General features: G+C 35.8%; 1 protein-coding gene across 1 annotated transcript; it reads left to right on the forward strand.

Moving 5' to 3' along the window:
• Positions 1-843: 843 nt before the first annotated feature.
• Positions 844-17,456, forward strand: sfxn1 (sideroflexin 1). Its single transcript, XM_026918647.3, has 11 exons — positions 844-954; positions 7,389-7,557; positions 8,187-8,357; positions 10,515-10,613; positions 10,700-10,775; positions 13,122-13,207; positions 13,301-13,428; positions 13,685-13,734; positions 13,916-13,965; positions 14,060-14,107; positions 15,836-17,456. The coding sequence occupies exons 2-11, from the start codon at positions 7,394-7,396 to the stop codon at positions 15,930-15,932; spliced, it is 969 nt and encodes a 322-aa protein (XP_026774448.3). The 5' UTR covers positions 844-954; positions 7,389-7,393; the 3' UTR covers positions 15,933-17,456.
• Positions 17,457-20,606: the final 3,150 nt, after the last annotated feature.

Consider the following 20,606-nt stretch of genomic DNA (forward strand, 5'->3'; position numbering starts at 1 on the left):
GCAGCTTGGGATTTGACCTCATTACCCTCTAATCAGTAGCCCAATGCCTTAACCACTGAACTACCACTGTCAGAGTGAATGACGGAGTTTCCCAAGAAACAGGAATAAATATCCTTTATTAGCTGATAAAGCTGATCAGATATTAACGAGCAAAACAGGTTCACCTTCTATAGATTTAGAAGCAGCGCTGAAGGAGGAAAGACGATAGATAGATAGATAGATAGATAGATAGATAGATAGATAGATAGATGGTTTGGTTTCCGCCCACCTTCAAAAAATACTGCCAGTGTGTGGATTGGCTACTCTAAATTGCCATTAGGTGTGTGTGTGTGTGAGTGTGTGTGTGTGTGTGTGTGTGTGCATGGTGCCCTGCGTTGGCCTGGTGTGTATTCCTGCCTCACTCCCAGTGTTCCCGGGATAAGCTCCAGATCCACAGAGACCTTGATCAGGATAAAGTGCTTGCTGAGAATGAATGAATGAATGAATGAATGAATATGCAACAAAATTATTTGATGAAGGACTTGAGACAACCCTGAGGCATGCAAGATCTGGCAACCCTGATGGCACGCTTATAATGGGTAATGCAGAAAAACAAGGCAAACACTGTGAAATTTGTAAAAAAGAAAAAAGAAATGAAAGAAGGTCTAATTTCTGTTATCCAGTAAAAGATGTCTGGGGTGAATGTAAATATTTAAACTGTCAGGTAGGCGAGTATCTCAGCCTGCAACCATTTGTGACCGAAAGGATGAAATCTGATGGAAGTGATAGCGCCGCCTGTCGGTCGGAAACAGAAACCTTACAGGGTGGGGAGAGGGGAGACTTTTACTTTGAAATGTGGTGTAACGGTGCAGCTCGATGGAGGGCGCTTCATCTCCCCTGTTTAAACAGCAGACAGGCTTCAGCACTGCGAGTGTGTGGACTGCTGAGATTTCAACTGCTGACTACTGAAGCACTGTGAGTCTGATCAGACTTTTATTCCGCATATTTACTCTTACTGTGTGTGTGTGTGTGTGTGTGTGTGTCTTGTTTTGTGTTGATCAGACTGACAGAGAATCTGGATTGTGTGTACATATAAATATATACATATATGTGTGTGTGTGTGTGTGTGTGTGGATCTGTGATGTGGCATGCAGTCATTCAGCTGCTCAAATCAGATGCACATCTGGATGTGTTTGCAATGTTGCAGTAATGGATTTCAGGGAGGGTTGCATCACACACACACAGACACACACACACACACACACACACACATCTGTCCATTCAGCAGCATGTGTGTGTGTGTGAGCAGTACAGTGTTTTGCGGGGATGAAACGCAGCAGATGGCTGCAGAGCTGCTGTGCTGGAGTGGTGAGTGTTTGTGTGCAGTGCAGTGTGGGGAATGTTGCATAACGCACGCGGCGGCAGGATCAATCCGGAATAAAGCGATACTGATTTACACTAATATCTGGGTTAATGAGTAGCGCTGTGCGGAGCGCGAGCACAACCGCAGCGTGCTTTCTGTGATCAGAGGTCATCTCACACAAACCCTGCTGTGCTGTGTGTGCAGTTTCTTCTAAAGACTACTGATTGCATCATATCACAGCATGTACCATATATCATATAGCAAATCATATCATATATCAAATCATATCACAGCATATCATGTGTCAAATATCAAATATCACAGCATGTACCATATATCATATAGCAAATCATATCAAATATCAAATATCACAGCATGTACCATATATCATATAGCAAATCATATCAAATATCAAATATCACAGCATGTACCATATATCATATAGCAAATCATATCAAATATCAAATCATATCATGTATTATATATCAAATCATATCATAGCATGTACCATATATCAAATCATACCATATATCAAATCATAGCATAGCATGTACCATATATCATATATCAAATCATATCATATATCAATTTCATATCATGTATTATATATCAAATCATATCATAGCATGTACCATATATCAAATCATACCATATATCAAATCATAGCATAGCATGTACCATATATCATATAGCAAATCATATCATATATCAATTTCATATATCAAATCATACCATATATCAAATCATAGCATGTACCATATAATCATATAGCAAATCATATCATATATCAAATCATATCACAGCATGTACCATATATCATATAGCAAATCATATCATATATCTAATATCAAATCATATCATGTGTCAAATATCAAATCATATCACAGCATGTACCATATATCAAATCATACCATATATCAAATCATAGCATGTACCATATATCATATATCAAATCAAATCATATCACAGCATGTATCATATATCAAATCATATCATATATCAAATATCAAATCATATCACATCATATATCAAATATCAGATCATATCATGTATTATATATCAAATCATATCATAGCATGTACCATATATCAAATCATACCATATATCAAATCATAGCATATATCAAATCATAGCATGTACCATATATCATATATCAAATCATATCACAGCATGTATCATATATCAAATCATATCATATACCAAATATCAAATCATATCACATCATATATCAAATATCAGATCATATCATGTATCAAATCATATCAAATCATATCATAGCATGTACCATATATCATATATCAAATCAAATCATATATCAAATCATATCATAGCATGTACCATATATTATATATCAAATCATATCATAGCATGTATCATATCAAATCATATATCAAATCATACCACATATCAAATCATATCATAGCATGTACCATGTATCATATATCTTTCTTTATGGAAATAAACAGTGTTCTATGGCATCAATCTAATACCAGCACATCCCAAAGTGTTTGATTCCTCACACTGATTCACCAACGATTACAATTTTTACATTTATTAATGAAGAGAACATCATGTTTATTATCCCTATAACATCTAATTTCCTGTTATCACTTACACTATAGCAGCTATAAACAGTTGCTCCCTGACCAGCGTGTCTTTTTTCCTTCTTAAACATAGAAACAAAATGCATAAACCCGGAAAGCACAAAGACGTCTGTCCTAAGGACTAAGCTTCACCTCTGACTGTTATAAAGCGCTGACACTGGAGACTCCTTCCATAAATGTTAATTAAACATCTCCTTACAGAAAACTTCACCACATCAATAATTATACATTTTTATTTTCTTAAATAACAACACATTTTAATCTTATTATTATTACAATTTTATGTGAAGCATCGACCATACAAGTCCCTGTTTATGTTACTATAGAAACGAAAACGTATTAAATCAAGCGCTTTAATATAAACCTTGCAGCTTGAAATAATGCCAGAGCGACTGTTAGAGAAAATTAATCAACACTTCTGAGTAAAACAGAATGGAGAATTCAGCAGTGCTGTGGTATTAAAAAATATTTCAAAATAAAGGAAATTAAGACTCATTATTAGATTGTATAAATTTATACATAAAACCTGAATTCTATAGTATCACTTGCAGTATTTTAGAAAATTAAGGAAGAGAATTCAGCATTAGTGCCGACCGGAAATGAGGTTTTCTGCTAGAAAAAAGAAAACTATGACAATGAAACCAGTCTGGGCATGTTTCTGGAGGAATTTGCTTGTGAGAAGCATGTGAGTGTAATCCAGCTTAAACAGACGCTCTATAATCTATTAACCTAATCCCTCATCAGTGTTGCCCAGTTAATGTTCTGCACTTTATTGCATTATTTCGTGTTTATCCCTGTTCTAATGCAGAAATTCCTAGAACAATTGTAAGAAGCTTATGAGTTAAACAAACATGAAACGCCATTCAGTGACATTTTTTTCCCCCATAATCACTGTAGTTGCTTCCAAAGACTCGTTTCCAGCTCAGGAACCTTTTCAGGGATGCAGAAATTTTCACTGACGGAACCAGGAGTGTCTTTAGTTCCTGTTTATTCTGTACGTTTCTGTGGATTTGGGCCTGTTGGGGGCGGAGTTTGCTGTACTGAACATGGCCGATTGGTCGAAATTACAACTTCACAGACCTTTCTATTTTTTATGTAATTATGGGATTACGTCATTTTCAACCTCCAAGCATTCAAGCTACAAAGTGGAGGGAAAAAACATGGACGCCTCCATGTTCGTTTTTTGTTAACAACAAGCTAGCCAGCTAACTGCGATGAGCGATGTATATCGTCCTCGTCAAAACAGTGAACTGTACAGTAATAGTCATCTATGTTATAGCTTTAACAAGCGAATATATCTGTATGTTGATTTATCTGTTATCTAAAGCAAATACTAGTATACAGGATACATCACAACATTTCAATTTAAAAGTAAAGAAGTGCTACTTTGTTTACTGTTGATGCTGTGAGCAGCCATTTTTTGTTCTGATGTCACTTGCTGAACTCAGGCGTCCAGACCTTTCAGTGATTGCGAGTAGGAATTCCGAGTTCAGGGGTATTCCCTTTGTTTTTCCTAGTCAAACACAGCGTAATTTACATCTTTTTTACATTAAAAAGGCATATATTTGCATTTGGTTTTACTCTGACAGGTTATGTGGAGCACTGGAATGCTACAGAACACCCATTTTAACCATGATGGGTTGAAGAGCTGATGAGTTATGTGTGTTTGAGCAGCTGTGCAGTGACTTGGGTTTCTACAGGATGTGCATTACGACTGAACTGAGATACAGCTGATCTATTTTTGTGTTCGCACTGCCTTGCTGGAGTTCACTTGTGGCAACAAATTATTAAAATACTGTCATGTTTGCCATCTGTTCTTCATAAGCTACTGTATCTTCTGGCTCAGCTGTTTGATTTGTGTTAGTCACATCTTTGTCACAGTGTGTGACCAAAAAACTCAATATGTGCCTTCGTATTTTTATGGGCATGTGACAATATTTCATTTCCTTGATATCAATTTTACACAGTAATATATTTGAAATAAAACACAGTATATTAAAGATGAGTGTAAGTTTTTGAACAAATGATGTAATAATTCCCGGGACGTCGTTCAGTCGCGTGTGTCATTTGCTTACTCCTGTTTGTGTACCCAGTGCACGTGGCATTTATTTATCTAGGATAAAAACTCAGCTAAACTTTTTAAGGTCAACTCCTTTAGTAAAGAGACATAACCGGCGATTAGAGCAAATGTGAACGTTTCCTCGATGGAAAAAGTCAGAACTCAAAGGTGGTCGAGTCAGTAAGTTGATAGTAAGTGACTACTCTCAGCACAAGTCTCAAAGTTCATGCACTTGACTGCAGTGATATGACCATATTACAGTGTAATGGGCCATGATTAATACTGAATACTGTGTGTAATGTGTACAGGCATGTTGTGTACTACAGACGGTGGATTTCTGATAAATGCAGTCATGTAGTCATGTTTTAGTCAGTAATGCTTTAAATAATAAAACTAAATAAGTATAAAATATACAATGCAGTACGACATGCAAATATGATTGTCCTGCACACACAGCGGAAATTCAGTCCATCTCATCAATATTAGTGGATTCAGTACTTTTCCACTTCTGGGCTGATTTTGTCACGCAGACACGTAAAAGACACGTACCTTTACCTTTAAGTGAATATGTATTTATTTACACAGTAGCGGCCCTGAACTATTTGGCACTCTGGGCAAAATTTTCCATTGATCACCACCACCACCGCCAACAGCAACAACAACCACCTGCCAAACACTGTCCTTGAAAAAAAAACACTATTTGAAAAGCAAAAACAAAATCCAAATTGTTTGATTTTAAACCTAATTGACTTTAATTATTACTTCACAAATTCTGAACCTGAAAACTCAAACACAACTTTTTAGTCAAGAAATAAAGACCCAATCAGCCTTCCCTGCAGTAACACACACACACACACACACACACACACACACAGCGTGATTTCAGATATATGTACACACAACACAATATGCCAGTTTTGGAATTCAGTTGGAATTCAGTGCACTAATGGTTACTATAACAATAATATTTGGATGGACAGACTTGAAAACGGCGAAATGATCTGACAGCTTCTTGCCTGGTTAAGCAATTTTGACAGATCATTACCCGATTGTTAGCATTAACGTTTCTTCATAACCTAAAAAAAAAAAAAATTGTTAGCGTTTCTTCATAGCCTAAAAGAGTGAAATGTGGTGTCCCACATGGGTTTGTTTTAGGCCCCTTTTTTATTGTTTCATAACATTGGTTTAACCATCTATGCTGACTAAACACACTGTGCTTATCAGTTCAGCCAGATTCAGCAGAAACACAAGAGAGTGTAAAAGACGTTAAAAAAACCCTTCAATAATCATTTTCTTCTCCTACATTCTAATAAACGTATACTGAAATACTGATGTTGGGTACTAAGTCAGCTCACAGTAATGGCGCTGATTTCCTCCTGGAACTTGATGTCTGTGCTGTGAAAGCTGAGATATAACCCTTGATGCTGGTTTATTATTTGATTCCTGTGTAACTAAAGTAATTAAAATTGCTTATTATCATCTGCGAAACATAAAACATATGCTAATCCTAAATCCCTGCTGTCGTAACCTCTGGAATGGACTGTTTAATGTGCTGCTAGCTGCCTGGCTTACTGCCTCTTTAAGAAAGCTTCAGCTAGTTGAGAACACAGCAGCACACATTCCTACTGAAAAACAAAGTCAGAGCACATTACTCCGTCCTTATTTTAGTTTCTTACTGACCTCCTGAAGCAGTATAGCCCATCTTGAGCACTTCGCTCAGCTGAGGCGGGTCAACTCTTACTCCTGACGATCAATCACAGCTGAGTCACTTAAAGATGTTTCTTACCTTGAACCAAAACTCTGGAATAGTGTTCTAGAGAACATGAGGATCATCGTTTAGATTTATACGTGTTTTAAAATCCAGTGTACTTGTTTAATCTTTCATAGTATTCATAGTGGTAGTGTGTTTCTTCTTCACTGTACATTTTAGGACTTGTGGTAATTCTTATTTTCTGGTTTATTAGTGATTCCAGATAATTTTATTAATGTGCCTTTATCATTAACACTCCTAATCCACAGGAGCACTTCAGATGAGAGAAAAGCAAGCAGCCTTTTTTCAAACGGAGCTGATCTCAGACATTCGGCTCAGTCGTTTCCATAGCAGCGCAGTGCTGATTCAGGACTTCTCTAAGCCAGGCAAAAAGCATGACAGTGTATTTTTAGTCTGTGTTATTTTAGGACACAGACAGTTGATGTCACCATCGATAGAAGAAAACTCTCATCATGAGGCTCCTTGTGTGTCAAAGGCTTTCCCAAACGGAGCTTTTTAGCTTTGTGGCCCCGAGGCTTTTAAATGGCAGAGAATTGGAACGGGTTTAACCTGCTGTTCCTCCCCAAGATGTGAGTACAGCAGAGCTTCTCTCACACTTCTGTTCCTCTGAAGGCAGCATGGCGGCCGAGCTCTCCACCTCGATAAACATCAAAGAGCCTCGCTGGGATCAGGGGACCTTCGTGGGCAGAGCCAAGCATTTCTTCACCGTCACAGACCCACGCAACGTTCTGCTGTCTAACGAGCAGCTCGAGAAAGCACGCAGGATCATTCAGGATTACAGGTACCTCAGAGTGAACAAATCCACTAGTTCCACTAGTTTCTGTGGAACTATAGTTAAGGTGTAGGTATTCTCTGTGGAAAAAAAAAACCTATTTGTTTATTTGATTTTGCTTTGCACCAAGTGTGGGCAAATACCTGCAACAAAACGTTGCATGCATATTATTTAATTAATGCATATTTTCACAAAACGTTGCATGCGTATTATTTAATTAATGCATATTTTCACAAAACGTTGCATGCGTATTATTTAATTAATGTATATTTTCACAAAACGTTGCATGAGTATTATTTAATTAATGTATATTTTCACAAAACGTTGCATGCGTATTATTTACTTAGTGCATATTTTCACAAAACGTTGCATGCGTATTATTTAACTAATGCATATTTTCACAAAACCTTGCATGCGTATTATTTAATTAATGCATATTTTCACAAAACGTTGCATGCATATTATTTAATTAATGTATATTTTCACAAAACGTTGCATGAGTATTATTTAATTAATGTATATTTTCACAAAACGTTGCATGCGTATTATTTACTTAGTGCATATTTTCACAATATTTTGCATGCTTAACATTCACTTAGTGCATATTTTCACTTTTTCCCCTCCACCTTTGCTCTCAGACAGGGAGTGGTGACTCCAGGTCTGACAGAAGATGAGCTCTGGAGGGCCAAATACATTTTTGACTCTGCGTTCCATCCAGACACGGGTGAGAAGATGCTGCTGATCGGCCGCATGTCAGCTCAGGTGCCCATGAATATGACCATCACCGGCTGCATGATGACCTTCTACAGGTGAGCAGAACCAGGAAAAAGCACCACTCGAGAAAACTCTCAATCCCAAGTGGCGCAATAGAACAGTGTCCACCCTGTCATTGAGTTCGAATCCCCATGATGCTGTACCTATTTGTGGCCGGGAGTCTTAAAGAGCAAAATTGTTCGTGTTCTCAGGATGGTGTTTCTCTCTTCCCTGTCAATCACAGCCAGTCTGTGAGCTCAAGATTGTGGAAGAGGGTTAGAGCTTTTCTCTGAGCCTTCACCCTCCCTGGTTGGTAGCTATCTTGGGTGGTAATCTGAAAAAATGACCAAATTTGGAGGAAATGGGGGAAATAAACCATGAAATCAACCACTGCAGCTCTATTTTATGCCAAAGCAACCCGTAGCATGGAGTCCATGAGAGTGTAAGTGGCTGCTCCCTGGGTGCGAGGGATAAAATTCTCTCCTGTCAATCAGAATGATGCTATCTTGTCACTGACATCTATTACACGTATATAATTAATGTCTTGTTCACGCTGCAACATTTCCATTACAGCTTTCTCATAATCACCTTGTTTATGATTTAGACAGTAGTAAAAGTATAGCGTGCATTACAGCACAACTGGCCACTATAGAATGAAGAGTATGTTGTTACTGATTGAGAAAAAGAAGCATGAACATTCTCTTCACCGGACATGTTGCTTCTAGTAAAAATCATGTTTTTCCAGTCTGTTGAATGAGTATGTACTTGAACGTCCCGTCACTGGTGTCCCTCCCACTGCACAAAAAAATATGTGTAACACCTTTGCATCATGTCTCAGATAGACTAGAACTGAAACCAAACACTGAGAGCAAGATGAATATACAGCAAAATGAATTTATTGGACTATGGGTGTGTAATATTAATAATTATGCAATGCATCTCAAGTTGGTGTGTAAATGATTTCTCTTAGCCAGTTGTGGCACAAGATGTAATACAGGTGGGGAATATTAATGCAATCTGAGTCGGCTATTTAAAAACTATAATAATATTAAAACAGCACAATAATTTCCTTTGCATTAGGAGAATGGAGGATTTTTAAGACTTCCAGGGAGCCAGTGGTGGCCATTGAACGAAAGCATAAACCCTGGATTGGATTCGGCTTCACTTCTTTGCACAAAACATTTGTGATATAATACATACTGTGTGTATATGTACAGTGTGCTCCATAATTTGTTCATAAAAATGAACAAAAATGTTTGTATAAAATAAACATTACACACAATAAATACAAGCATTTCACTTGTATAGAAATACTCTTTTTACATAATATAATATTTTCTTTCAAAAGAATTATTGACATCTCTATAGAATATTTTAAATAAAAGTCATTCTTGAAAAACATATGTTTCATTTAGTCTTAGGCACTGTTGTTGCATGTCCTGTTTCCCTGGGGTATAAATATGAGGTTGCACACATGAAAAAGAGCAGGCAATGTTTTTTCTACTCTACAACTGTCCAGTTTCGGTGAACCCTCTATAGCCTCAGATTCCTTTTCTTAGCTGGCAGGAGAAGAACCTGCTTTGGTCTTCTGATTTTCCGCAGATTTCAGCGTGTTGTGCGTTTTGAGATGCTTTTCTGCTCACCGAGGGTGTACAGAGTGCCTGCTTGACTTACCGTAGCCTTTCTGGACATTCTGATCTCTCTCATCACCAAGGCATTTGTGTCCACGGAGCTGCCATTCACTGGATGTTTTTTGTTTTTTGCACCGTACTGTGTATACTGTGCATAAAAATTCCAAGAGATCAGCAATTTCTGAATCACTCAAACCAGCCCATCTAGCACCAACAACCATGCCAGCAAATCACTGAGATCTCATTTTTCCCTGTTAATGTTTCACACTTGATGTGATCATTAACTGAAACTCCTGACCTGTATCTGCATGATTTTATGCGTCGTGCCACTGCTGCTACACGATTGGCTGATTGGATAATTGCATGAATGAGCAGGGGTACAGGTGTTCCTATTAAAGTGGCCAGTGAGTGTGTATATGTTGTAATGAGTTACATATATTCTACCATGATTAACTAGACTAAAACTGTTACACTATACAGTCCCTGTACTGTAGACTTGCATGTGGTGGTGGTGGTAGTTATATAATCTCAGTACTGATTCAGTATGTTAATTTATTTATTTATTTTTTGTCCCAACACCAGGACGACTCCAGCAGTGCTGTTCTGGCAGTGGATCAATCAGTCCTTTAATGCAATAGTCAACTACACCAACCGCAGTGGTGATGCTCCCATTACAGTAAAGTGAGTATCTGTTGCGTTAAATCCTCTCTAAATATATTTCCTGACACATTTGACATTATTATTATCCCCTAATTTCCTGTGTTCAGTCAGCTTGGCACGGCGTATGTATCGGCTACGACAGGAGCTGTGGCCACGGCTTTAGGACTCAACTCTCTAGCAAAGGTACCGTTCTTCAGCAGCATATCGAAACTCATCCACTCGTGTGTTTGCACAGATATGAGCAGAGAGATGATTCACCAGCTAGGAAGGATCGAGGGCTGATGTAAGAGCAGGCTGGTTTTGCATAAGCACTCACATGCCAAAGTGTGTGTTTGTTTTTCACACATTTCACTTCAGGCAGAGGAGCAAATACACATTTTAATTTAAGGCCCCAGGAAACCTTTTGGTTCTTTAAATTCTTTCTGCTGATGGAATATTTTATTGATGTTTATGTAGGTGTTGTGGGCCACAATACAGAGAACAAAGTATGAATAACGTTTCTCCTCTTTCAGTGTAAAGGGGGTGGAGCTTAGAGAAGATAAGCATAAACTTCATTCCTTCCATATAGATTTCATCAAAGACTTTTTCTTTGGGCTTAGCTAATGAGTAAAAGCTAAACTACCAAATGAGCACAAAATAGTGAACAAAAAAGCTAAACTAAAAAAGCAATCACTAACACAATGAGTAAAAAACTAACAAATGAACACTAACACAGTGAGTAAAATCTAATCTAACAAATGAACACTAACACAATGAGCAAAAAAACTAAAAAGTGAACACTAACACAGTGAGTAAAATCTAATCTAAAAAATGAACATTAACACAGTGAGTAAAATCTAATCTAAAAAATGAACATTAACAGAGCGAGTAAAAAAACTACATTAACAAATGAACACTAACACAGTGAGCAAAATCTAATCTAAAAAATGAACATTAACACAGTGAGTAAAATCTAATCTAATGAATGAACATTAACATACTGGTAAAATCTAATCTAACAAATGAACACTAACTCAGTGAGTAAAATTTAGTCTAACAAATGAACATTAACAGAGCGAGTAAAAAAACTAAATGAACAAATGAACACTAACACAGTGAGTAAAATCTAATCTAACAAAGAACACTAACATACTGGTAAAATCTAACGAATGAACATTAACGTCAGGGTTAACTTTGGCTTCCTGTCTGGAGCGAGATTTATGAATCAAATGACCTTTTTTTGCTGTGTGGAAATGAGAATTGGGGTAAATGTGCGTAACGGTCATGAAAACCGTAACCTGTAATGTAAATGTAAATATACACTTTATGCTTTTCTTTAGTTTGAAGTAAAATAGGACAGACATTTTCCTGACATGGTTTATGAGCCTGTTTTGTTGAATGTTGATTGTTGTCGACTGTTTCTGTTTCGTCCTCACCATGCCCTTGTCTTTGCTCTCCACTGCCATCACTACCTTTTATTAAAATATCGTCCCTGTCTTCTCCAATGTCTTTACCCTCTCTCTTCTTAAACTACTTTAGAAAAGGTACTCGTCTGTAATCGTAATGATCACAACTGATCTTCAAATCTCAATAAATCTGGCTGAAGCAGGCTACGTTTTCAGTAAAGATTGCATGAATAATAGCTATTTTAGACCAAATAGCCAAATAAATCAAATGATTTGTGTGCATAAACACTTACGTCTCACAATAACGTCCCAACATCTCCTTCTCCAGCGATCGCCGCTTAGGTGGCGGTTAGCGGCTTATATACGCTGACTGTGCATGGCGCGGGAAGAAACGTGATTGGTACAGAGTCCATCCGCTTCATACTGGTCCAATCAAGAAGTTGTATGGCTTCATTGGTCTAATTAAACCCCAAACCTTCTCAATACTGACTGAAAAAAAGTCATATGACAGATTTGTGACTGTGTTGTATTTTTACGTTGGCTTGTTATTTGGCGTGAAATTTACTTGAGCAGTGTGAGAGCGTGAGACAGAGTCTGAAAGCATGTGTCTCATGGCAAATGCGTGAGAGTTGGCAACCCTGCTGACATCGTGAGAAAAACCTACACGAAAACGCGAACGCTAGCATAGTGCGTAAACGCTAAACTTAATGCTGAGTAAACGCTAACCTAGTAACAAAGTAGCTAGTGTTAGCTAACTTAATGAGCATAGCGTACTGTAATAAATTGCATAGGTTGAACGATTACGCATCATGATTCCTCTCGTGTGTGCTGTTGTGTTTAGTTGCATATGAGTCGCATAATAGAATGGAAATTGTGGAACGATAGCTGTCAATCAAACTCATGCTCATTAGAATATTAGGCCACGCCCATTCCAGTAGGTCTCAGATCTGTCTGATCTGTGAACTCAGCTGGTGTACAAGCGGTGTTTTATCCCATTTCACTTGTTTTTTTGGTTCTATTCAGGTTTTTTTGTGGATGATGAATATAATACTAAAGTATCATAGAAATTTTACATTTTTAATAGAAGTTCCTTTTGCGAATCTCCAGTGCAGCTGTTAAGTCGTGGTGTTGTTTTTTCTCCCAGCACGTCTCCCCACTTGTAGGACGTTTTGTGCCATTTGCTGCTGTAGCTGCTGCTAACTGTATCAACATTCCGCTGATGAGGCAAAGGTAAACATGTCATGTATGATGTGCAACTTTCAACTGAACAGCAAACAGCCGGTTGAGCCAGAGTCATGAGTGTGTGCTGTATCTCACTCCCAGAGAGCTGAAGCACGGCATTCCAGTGATGGATGAGAACGGAAATCGGTTAGGGGAGTCTTCGAAAGCGGCGCAGCAGGCAATCTCACAAGTGGTGATCTCCAGAATCCTCATGGCCTCTCCTGGAATGGGTTCGTCTCAGTTCATACCTTTACAGAAGTCCTGTTCTGTGCTTGTAGACCAAGTTTGATAAATGAGGCTCATTGTGTGCTGTAGTGTGAGTTGCATTATTTTATTACACATTAAACTGGTTCAAGAACGTGATTAAAACAAAAAAGTTACAGCAATAGTAGCATGAGTTTAGACACATAGTTTGCATGTGTTTCTGTATTTAAAAAAAAAAAGCCAAAAATGAATGTTTCTGTTTTTTCTTCCATTTTTTTTTAGCAATTCCACCATTTTTAATGAACTCCCTGGAGAAGAAAGCATTCCTGAAGGTATATCTTTTACGGATTTATTTATTAGCACCCCACTCTTCATGACTCTAGCAGTGTTTCACATGGTTGATCTGAGCATGCTCAGTCTTCACGTCCCAGTGTCTACATTCCCCCATACAATAGACACTATAGAAGCTCCGCCCTAATGGCCGGGTCGATTTTGTGTGTCTCGTCTTTTCAGAGGTTCCCGTGGATGAGTGCACCCATTCAGGTCGGCCTGGTGGGATTCTGGTGAGTTGTCAGGGATGAATTGGTGGTGTATTAAACACAGCCTTTGTTCGAGATCTGTGACCTTTGTGACCTCTGTAAATGTTTCTCTGCTCAGCTTGGTGTTTGCCACTCCGCTGTGCTGTGCGCTGTTCCCACAGAAGAGGTGAGAAAAGAAGAGCTGCTTTTATTTTTAAACTCTGCTGACTACCACTTTAACGTTTAGTTTCACAATAAAAGCCCTCGACAAAGATCATGTTGAGCAATTTAAATTTACCGGATATGTAAAATGTTTCCACAGTCTGTCGTATCTGAAATGTTTCAGGGAGCTCAATGAGGCCATAACTTTTGGTGGAATGTCTAAATTTATGTCTTAAAAAAGAGATAGTTCACAAGTATTTACAAAGAAAAAATAAAAAATGTACCAACCAATGTGGGTTAAAAAATAAATAGTAAATCATAAATAAAATTAAATTGCAAGGTGACTTTATCAAATTGATAAAGTGATAAAATCAGTTAAAAAATTAAGAGAATTTATAGAATGTCAATTGATTGTATTTATTGTAATTATTGTATTGTATTAATAATTAAATAATTAGTTAGTTATTTAATACACTTCTGACTTTTATTAAAAATATATAATTTACTTTATCTATTAGATAATAATATGCAGTACACACAGGATAATATCCAAACACACAGGGTTTATAATGTTCAAAATGAAAAAAAATTAATTTCACTGAAATTTACTGAATTTAAATTGTTTTTTAATTAATACTGAATTGGAAAAACTATTTACTTATAAACTCATATATTACTCATATATCACATTTATATATTGCATTTGACCAAATTCCAGCCACATCACCCTAATATATACGATTTTGTACAGTTTTTTTTTAAAATAATAACATTAATGTATGAGGAACAGATGAAACTAATAAACAGTCTTTGAGTGAAGATGATAAGACTCCTTCCATAAATACTGAATAAATGTCTTATAGAAAACAACAACATACATAATATAGCCAAAAGTTTGTAGACACCTGACCATCACACCCATATGTGGTTCTTCCCCAAACTGTTACCACAAAACTGCTATAAATGAATAGGTCTTCTCTGTTTAAATAAGAACATGTCTATAAAATCTGTTTATTAGCTTTAGATTATGGGGATCGTTCGCTATACAAGTCCCATACATACATACATGCATATATATATATATATATACATACATACATATATGCATACATACATACATGCATATATACATAAATACATATATACATAAATACATACATGCATATATACATAAATCCATATTTACCTACATACATACATGCATGCATATATACATACATACATATTTACCTACATACATACATGCATATATACATAAATACATATATACCTACATACATACATGCATATATACATAAATATATACATACATACATACATACATACATATATACATCATATATACATACATACATGCATACATATCAATAGAAAGATCGAGTGCATAAAATGAAATTAAATTTGAATTACTGTCACAGCTGCTGTCATAGAAACTGAATCAACACCTTCTGACCAATCAGAATTCAGAATACGACATTGCTGTGGTATAAATTAAATTAAAATCCACAGAATCCACAATTTGACTGAATTGTTAGACTCTTTAATATGAGTGACAAGTAGTTAGAAGATCTAAATGAAAATGTAAGGGGTGTTATAATGAAATGTAATTCAATAAAGTATTAATTTTCAGTTACATTCAGAAAAATGTAAACAATACTCTAGTATAGTAATAAACTCTTTATATCCATATAAAAATACACGGTGGGATTAAATAGGAGTGTGTGTGTGTGTGTGTGTGTGTGTGTGTGTGTAGCTCGATGGCTGTGAGCCGTCTGGAGCCTGAGCTGCAGGAGAAGATCCGCTCAGATCACCCGGGAGTGGAGAGAGTTTACTTCAACAAAGGATTATGAGAGGAAAAAACTCGTCTCCTCCCAACACGGCCATAAAAACCCCTCTCATCTCATCGTGTTTTTACAGCGTGCCAAAGTTCCGTTCCTCTGTCTCTCCTCAAGGACGTCCCGACTCAGCTGTTTCGTAAGATGTCGTTCCTAGTGACAGTTTTTAATCAGGAGAATATTTTGGATGGTGCAGATCTGTGCTAGTGTTAGGAAAGACTATTTGTCTAAAATGGTGCTCTTTCTGATTGGCTAGTTTCTTTTTTTTATTTAGTATTTGTTGATTACAGTGCAGTCTATAAGTACATAAACTTGGATATTTAAGTTTTTTAGTCTCTACACTAAGCAGATTGGATTTGAAATGAAACATCATGATCATGCTAGCTTTAAATCCAGCTTCTAGGCATCACAGCCTTTTTATACACCATTGCTGGGACCAAAACCACTTTGAATCATTGACGCATCTGTAAATGAAACGTCACGTTTAGTACTTTCAATACATTCGATGACTGCGCTGGAATTATGTTTACTGTCAAACCAAACCATCTCCATGTGCCATCTGTAATAAGGAACAAATATGGTGGTGTATTTTCTGTCAGTGTTTTTATTGCATTGTTGTAATTAGTAATTGATGTTCATGTCTGAATGAAAGCTGCTTTTGACATTAAATTGCCAAAAAAAAGAATTAAAAGTTTACTTTAAAGGTACACTAAGTAGAAATTTCCATTGATGTTCACAGTATTAAAAAAAAAAATGTATTTTAAATATTTACTTTGTGACACAGTCAATTATGGAGCCCCTGAAAGGGCATAGTGTAAATTTTATTAAATATCTATATCTATCTATCTATCTATCTATCTATCTGTATATATATATATATATATATATATATAGATAGATAGATAGATCTATCTATGCACCACATACCAAAAACTTAACATATCTCTCTCTCTCTCTCTCTCTCTCTCTCTCTCTCTATATATATATATATATATATATATGTTAGAGAGAGAGAGAGATATGTTAAGTTTTTGGTATGTAGTGCACACCAGATGTTTTAACTAAATAAAATTATACTGTGTCCTTTCAGCAAATTTGTATTCAGTTAATTAAAAAATAGTACTTAATTTAGGTCAGCAGAAGGCATAAAATAAAAATAAAAGCAAAAATGAACATAGTTTTAATGGAACATGAACAGATTAAAATGTGAATATTAACTTTTTTTTTTTAACCTTCTACTGCTGTTATTCAAAATCTCTTAAACAAGAAATATTTTTATTTAAAAATTCGCCCTGGTGCTTTATCTGAAGGCTTGTGTTTGCCTTGAAGATTAATAATAATAATAATAATAATAATAATAATAATAATCCTGCTTGGTGTACCTTTAATGAAGAATCACGAGACCTCGTTTATCTGAGAACAGTGCAATTGATTCGAAACGCTGCCAAATGAGTTTGTTACAGAGGAACTCACCGAACCTGAGCTGTACATTCCTGGACAAAAAAATGAGATCAATAAAGAGTGAAAGACTGTAATGTCCTCTGTAATTGAGTCAGATATGATGTATTAACATTGTGCATGCAGGGTATTTATGGAAAACATTTTTCAGTGTTATGTAAGGTCACGTTTCAGTGTCCCCATTAAGTGTGTCAAAGTCCATTGAAACAGCAGAGTAAGTGATAATCACAGCGAGCGCACTGTTCAATATGACCTTGTGTGTTTGTCGTTTAAGTGACAGTTACACACTGTTGTGAAGCGTCCTGTTCGTTGGTCTTTTATTCCAACTAGCATTAACAAATCATTAACTACTTACTCATTAATCACTCATTATTAGCAATAATAAAGTAACAGGTAAGAAATAAAACACTTGTGTGGTGTGCTGGTATTGGAAAATAATCAACAATGCAGTGGAGTGATGCAGTTAGACATGAAGGGGAGTTACTATTAACCACACTAAAGCTGATTATTTTACTATAACAGCATGTCTTGAAGTGTTTTATTCTTTATTTGTTACTTTGTTAATATAATAATGTACATTGTGTTTAACTGTTTTTAACTGTCTAGTGTGTATATATATATATATATATATATATATATATATATATATATATATATATATATATATATATATATATATATATATATACCTGGTGTAGTGAGTGAGAAATTTTTAAACTCTTCTAATCTCTAAATGTAGCTGAGGCACTTTTTTAGGGTGCATCAAGTATAGCAATCTACCCGTAGTTATACTGACTTTAAAGGTGCAGTTTGTGTTTTTTAAAAGTGTTTCTAGACTTGTAATAAGAATATAATTTCATAGAAACATTAGGAAAACTGTGATTTGTAGTATTGCCATGCAATAGAGTTGGCTGGTTTGTTCAGTTCGGACTTCTGTTTCTGTCTTTTCTGGCCCTGAAACAAGCTCCGCCTCCAGCTGGAACATGGCTGTTCCGCTCCACCCCTATACTTTTAAAGGCAATTCATGAGACATTTGTAGTTTGAAAGGGTTTGTCACTTACAGACTGCTCCTTTAATGTGAGGCCTTACTGTGTTTAGCAATTTAATTTCAGTGAAATGTTGTATTTGTTGTAAGTTTTGAATTGTTTTGATTAACCCAGAGCCAGTACCATTTTCTAAAATCACACCATTAACACATTGATCCTGATTATTAAAGGCTTTCATGCTCACTCATAATCATCATGTGTAAAACTTTGCATCAGAATAGTTCATGTTGTGTTTTCGAACCTGGATTCGAGCTCAAATTTTTAAAGCATTAAAAGAAAGCTCAGGATCATTTTAAAAACTCAACCTAAAATCCATGCAAGCGGAAATTTGTCACAAAAGTGATAACACTACTTTGCAAAGCTTTACCCTGTACTGGTGTTTATTTCATTTAAAACAAAAAACAAAAAAACGTGTTGGTTTGTTCTGTAGCTTTGTGATCAAATTCAGAGAAATAAATCACAGTAAAACCAGCGCAAAAGTGATGAAGCACAATAAACTGACAGAAATGCAATATTATTAGTATTATTACTATTATTATTGATATTTAATGGGGATGTTGTAATCTGTAGATTATCTAAAGCAAATAAATGATGTTAAAAAATATGGTCTCGCCAGTTTTTTTTTTTTTTTTTTTTAAACCTTTTTAATGTGCAGAAAGTCTTATTTTAGCAAGTGAAAGAATTGTGAATATAGGCAATTATTTAAAATTATTTTAAGATTTTTTTTTGTTATTTCTAGACATTTTATTAGCTTTTTTTAGTAACCTTGAAATTGACTTTTTTTTGGTAGAAACAAGTGCCTGAAAGAAGTACATTTATCTGCCAGAACAATAGACAGGTAGTTTATTAGAGTGCAAGAATAAGCTTGCTGATAGTTGTACTGACTTTAAAGATGCAGTTTGTATTTTTTAAAGTGTTTCTAAATTGGTGATAATAATGTCATTTTAAAAATACATTATATAAACTATGATCTGCAGTATTGCAGTGCAAAGGATCTCATTAGTTTCTAAGTTTAGGGGTTCTGTTTTTAATTTTCAACCTCCAGCCAGATCATAGCTGCTCAGCTCCGCCCCTTTCCTTTAAAGACAGCCAAAATGTTTCTAGTAGAGTCTGTCCACTTGGTGGCCAGTTTGGGTTATTTCCATTCAGATTTGCTTCTAGGTAATATGTTGTCTTTGGCTCAAATAAAACATAAAAATTAATTTTCAGCTCCCTCCAGCTACTATTAGAGTCGCCTTTAATTTTCCATAACTTGCAGTGTAAAGTACAGTACATCTGTGCATTTGTCAGTGTGAGAATCAGATAAGCCAGGCGTTTTCAAAAAATGCAAATGTAGCATTCTGTAATATTTATCTCAGGGTATCTGTAACACGGCCAACTGTCTGACAAAAGATCTGTGTACAAGCAGTTATGAAGTCACTTTCTGTAATTTGTAGCACAAGTTGTGTTATGCTATGATTAATATTACATTATTAAGAAATAATATTATTATTCAGTGTTAGGTGTAAAGATCACTCTTCTATCAGCCTGAGGTATAGGAGTTTTGTCAAACCAGTTTTGAAAACCTTCAATAATTTCAATTCATAACTGTTTACTTAATATGAACAATTCTGTTTCATATTTTAATTTGATTAATATTTACACACAACTCTCTTTATATCTGAAACCGCATTTTATTCACTATATAGAGCGCTACATATTCTGGCACATTCTTAAAAATCCCATAATGCACTACAATAGGTGAGTCCATGTGCTGAAGTCTAGGGGTAGTGTACAACATGCCCACTTTGTAGGGAATAGGGAGTGGGGTACTATTTGAGACACAGGTTGGATATTAGCCTACTCTAGACATTTAGTGCTAAATTAGTACTTTTATTATTACTTTATTATTATTATTATTATTATTATTATTATTATTATTAAAGACATGATCTGAGAAAATAGTGAATTAATTTTTTATCTTCAAACTAGTGTATGTGTGTGTGTGTGTGAGAGAGAGAGAGAGAGAGAGAGAGAGAGAGAGTTATTTATCTGCCAAAGCCAAATATTAATATTTGTCATGCCAATAAAGCAACCTGACGTTGACTTGACTTGAGAGAGAGAGAGAATATCATATAGTGAGGTGAGACATCTACTGGTCATGAGATACTAAACACCCTGTCTCTGCACTACTCATTATTACAAA

Source organism: Pangasianodon hypophthalmus, chromosome 9 (genome assembly GCF_027358585.1).
Source record: "Pangasianodon hypophthalmus isolate fPanHyp1 chromosome 9, fPanHyp1.pri, whole genome shotgun sequence".
In the NCBI taxonomy this organism is placed as follows: domain Eukaryota; kingdom Metazoa; phylum Chordata; class Actinopteri; order Siluriformes; family Pangasiidae; genus Pangasianodon; species Pangasianodon hypophthalmus.